This window comes from Coffea arabica, chromosome 3c (genome assembly GCF_036785885.1).
Source record: "Coffea arabica cultivar ET-39 chromosome 3c, Coffea Arabica ET-39 HiFi, whole genome shotgun sequence".
Lineage (NCBI taxonomy): Eukaryota > Viridiplantae > Streptophyta > Magnoliopsida > Gentianales > Rubiaceae > Coffea > Coffea arabica.
In genome coordinates, this window is record NC_092314.1 from 42,261,148 (window position 1) to 42,265,660 (window position 4,513).

At 36.5% G+C, this 4,513-nt stretch overlaps 1 protein-coding gene across 1 annotated transcript; it reads left to right on the forward strand.

The window, feature by feature from the left end:
* Window positions 1-2,254: 2,254 nt before the first annotated feature.
* Window positions 2,255-4,238, forward strand: LOC113735122 (pectinesterase 2-like). Its single transcript, XM_027262082.2, has 2 exons — window positions 2,255-3,211; window positions 3,550-4,238. Exons 1-2 carry the CDS (start codon window positions 2,323-2,325, stop codon window positions 4,236-4,238), a joined length of 1,578 nt encoding a protein of 525 aa, XP_027117883.1. The 5' UTR covers window positions 2,255-2,322.
* The last annotated feature ends 275 nt before the right edge of the window (window positions 4,239-4,513 follow it).

Sequence of the window (4,513 nt, forward strand, 5' to 3'; positions counted from 1 at the left end):
ACAAGACACGCTCCAAAACTACATATGTTGAAATCATAAAATCCACTTAAACTTCTTATGATTTGCATGAATATCCACGTTGCTTCCTTATAGGATTTGCATTTATCCACACAGCATAATTTCGTATAATTTTATGCAAGGTGGTTAGGCTGTCGTTAGATTTAGTACTTAAGTCAGACAATACTAGTATTATAACCAAAGCCGTTACAAAGGTTATTTTCTATCAAATTTCTATTTTACATGAAATCACATGAAGGTAAAATAGATGTTTTGAAATGTTAGAATGATCATGTGACAATACATGAAATCATAGGAAGTTATGGTAATTTACCCATTTTTTTGACATTTAGGAGTCTAATTATCAAGGTCTCCAACCTAATTATGGAGAAAAATGCAAAGCAGATAAAGTAAAGGTCTATTTACTTTTGTTGTCGTCTTTTACTCTTCATAACTAACAGCTACGCTTAGGGTCCTTCCCCACCACATCTTTTGGATAAGTCTAAGAATGGTGGCCGCAATCGAGGTTGTGTTGTAGTTGCGCAATACAGCAGGTGAATGACCCAAATTACGTGCCGCTCTAACTCCACACGTTTTATTTAGACCTTAGCGACCTAGTAACGATTATTCCTCAATTCCTCAACTTTCTCAAGTCAAAATCTCCAACCCATGGAACTTTCTTACGTTCAAATCAATTTTCTCTCACTTTTCATTCCATTCTAGAATTTAGGTGGTAAATAACTGTAGAAATATACATTTTAGGTGCAAAATGAAATACTAGCTACTCCAAGAAACAAAGGTGATTTATATATGCATGGAATTGTTTTCGACTAAAGGCCACCAGAATACGTAAAAGCTATTCAAGAAAGTATTTCTGACTCCAACCGCAAACTGGATTCTAATTTCACACCCACGGCCAATAAGTAGATAAAGTTTAATTTCTAAACACACACACACACACACACACACATATATATATAACTTCATGCTCTCTAAAAAATGCACACTTATAAATAAAGACTGCATTTATCTTTCAGAATCTGTTATAATAACACTCCTAGTAAGGGATATTTACTCCACCAAGGGACAAATTACTATAAGCTCTAGAACTTTATACTTCTATGAAAAAAAATAAAATTAGTTGAATTGAAATGGTAATATAAATGGAAAACATACTAGCAGTTGAAACAAAAAATAAAATAAAAAATAGAAGATATCAAAGCTAAGGAGGCAAAAAGTACACAATAAAAAAAATGTTATGAAATGTGATTTGAATTGTCCCCCACATCCTCAAACACCCCCCCCCCCCAAAACACACACCCACAAAAAAGTACTGAATGTGGACGTTGTCAACGTCCAATGATAAGACTGGTTTTCTGAAATTCCTAACAGCTAAATCCACTCAGCAGGTTTTTAAAACCAAAGTACAAATTGGTTTCTTCATTTGGTTAATACGAGTCCAAGATAGCACAGTTCATCCTATGGATAAGTTGCTTAGATCATGTACAGCGTCTAAACAGGCGTTTCTTCGTGCGAAGTTCAGATAACAATACATTCTAATTGCATGTTTTTTTTTTCCAATGCAGAGTGTTCCATCACAATCCACCTAATCTCAGCCGAAGCCACTTACACATTGCAATATGTAATATTTGATAAATCAATATGTCCCTACCACGAATTGGTACTATAAAATGTAAACATATTTTTATGACATTATAAACATGTTTTTCAATCACTTTTTTATATTTTGAATCACCCATATATGTTTAATACAATAATTCTTCATAAAAAATGCTACAGTATTATGATGAAAATTTTTTTCAACTAATCTTCGATCCAAACAGACTCAACTATATTTATTCAATAAATTATTTCCACTTGCAAAATGGGAAATATTCTGTCGATGCCAATAACCAAACAACAATCAAAAGAGAAAATTTGCATCCGTTCAACGCATACTGTGCATTTCCATAATTCTCTACAATAAGACGCGTTTCCTCCTGATTTTTATTTGGCCATCAAGTCAATGAAAATAATATATAAATCAATATAGCTGTTACTATATTTAATGATTAGATTTAGTCTCCGCAGGCAACGCCAGAAAATTCAGAATATTGAATTGCTTTACTACTTTTCAATTATATAATAAAACGAATGAAGAAAGTGCATCCCACCCCACATCCAATGCTTTTGCCTGCACTTCTATAAATAGTAACCCAACGCTCATGCTGCAAGTACTCCACACAAGCTAGCTAATTACAAAGGCTTTCAATTTCCTTAGTCTTCCAGTTTCATCATCTTGAACAAATCCACCCATATACTGACATGTTGATCTCTAAGTTAGCAATGACATTCCCGCTGGCAATTTTTCTGTTCATGACAGTTTTTGTTTCTCCGGCCATTTCTAGAAATATTCCTCCTCCACCATCAGTAAAATCATGGTGTGCACAAACCCCATATCCACAACCATGCGAATATTTCTTGTCTCAAAACCCTAAATATGGCTATGGTTATCCCATAAAAGGGAAGTCCGATTTTCTCAAGATGTCACTCAATCTTGCTTTAGAACGTGCCGTGCATGCCCAAGAAAACACCAATAATCTCGGCTCAAAATGTCAAAATGAGCGTGAAAAGGCTGCGTGGGAAGATTGCTTAGAGCTATATGAAAGCACCATTGTCAAGATTAACAAAACTGTTGATCCTTACACCAAGTGCAATGCAGTTGAAGCACAAACTTGGCTCAGCACAGCACTCACCAATCTTGAGACCTGCAAACAAGGGTTCATTGAGCTTGGTGTTGCTGATCATCTTGTGCCCTTGATGTCAAACAATGTCAGCTGTTTGATTAGTAACACTTTATCCCTAAACAAAGTGGGATATAATGAGCCAAGTTACAAGGAGGGGTTCCCAACTTGGGTGACTCCGGGCGACAGGAAACTCTTGCAGTCTTCATCTCCAACACCAAATGCTGTGGTAGCACAAGATGGTTCGGGCAACTTTAAGACGATTGCTGCAGCTGTAGCTGCTGCAGCGACACGATCGGGTAATGGAAGGTATGTGATACACGTAAAGGCTGGAACGTATAAGGAAAATGTGGAGATTGGAACTAAGTTGAAGAATATCATGTTGGTTGGTGATGGTATTGGAAAAACTATTATCACGGGAAGCAACAGCGTTGACGGTGGTACCACCACTTTCAAATCTGCAACAGTTGGTAAGTTAAGCTTGCAAAGAAAGCAATTTTAGTTTATATATATACACACACACACATAAGTTGTGGTGATGTTGGTTTTCAAATATATATATATATATATATATATATATATATAACACCTAGCTGGAAGAGATTTTACATAACTTGGAACATAAATGAATATCAAGAAAGGTTTCTCCAAAGCACAACTTACACCACGATGTATGCTCGATGTATAAAGAACTTCTTTGCATGCATGGCAGCCCTATAAAGTGATGTTGGTTTTCGACTTGTATTTGAATATTTATTTGTAGAAAATTGTAACGGAGCTGACAATATTCGTGTCTACATAATTTCAGCGGTTGTTGGTGATGGATTCATTGCTCAAGGAATTACATTTAGGAACACAGCCGGACCTCAAAATCACCAAGCGGTAGCTCTTCGATCTGGTTCCGATCTCTCTGTCTTCTACCAGTGCAGCTTTGAAGGCTATCAAGACACCCTTTACGTCCACTCGCAAAGACAATTTTACAGCGAATGCGATGTTTATGGAACTGTTGACTACATATTCGGAAATGCTGCTGTCGTTTTCCAGAATTGCAATCTTTATTCAAGAAATCCTCCGAACAAGATAAACACTATCACAGCACAAGGTAGAACCGATCCCAACCAAAACACTGGAATATCTATCCACAATTCCAGAGTTACAGCTGCCTCGGATTTGAAGCCAGTGCAGAGCTCAGTCAAGACATATCTTGGAAGGCCATGGCAACAATATTCAAGAACGGTGTTTATGAAAACATTTCTTGATGGTTTAATTGATCCAGCTGGTTGGCTGCCCTGGAGTGGCAATTTTGCTCTAGATACCTTATACTACGGAGAATATGCTAATACAGGGCCTGGTTCGTCAACCGCAAACAGGGTAAACTGGAAGGGGTATCATGTGATAACTAGTGCAACAGAGGCTTCTAAATTCACAGTCGGAAACTTCATTGCTGGCAATTCTTGGTTGCCCGCCACCAATGTGCCTTTCACTTCTGGTCTCTAATTCTTTATTTTTTATTTAGCACTGAAAAAATCAATGTCTATTTCCTGTTCCTGGTTTTAGTTAATTTGTCATTCTTTCACACCTCCTGTAATGATGGTTATCTTAAATATCAAGTTAATTATTTGGATTACCATTTTTTCTTGATTTGGGAGACTAATGGTGCTGAATATCTTATACTACTATCCACATAATTGATCCGATCAAAGTATGAATTTTCAAGTTCATGGTCATGGTTAATTAGGATTTCGATGACTTCTTCAAGATTTAGGCACTTT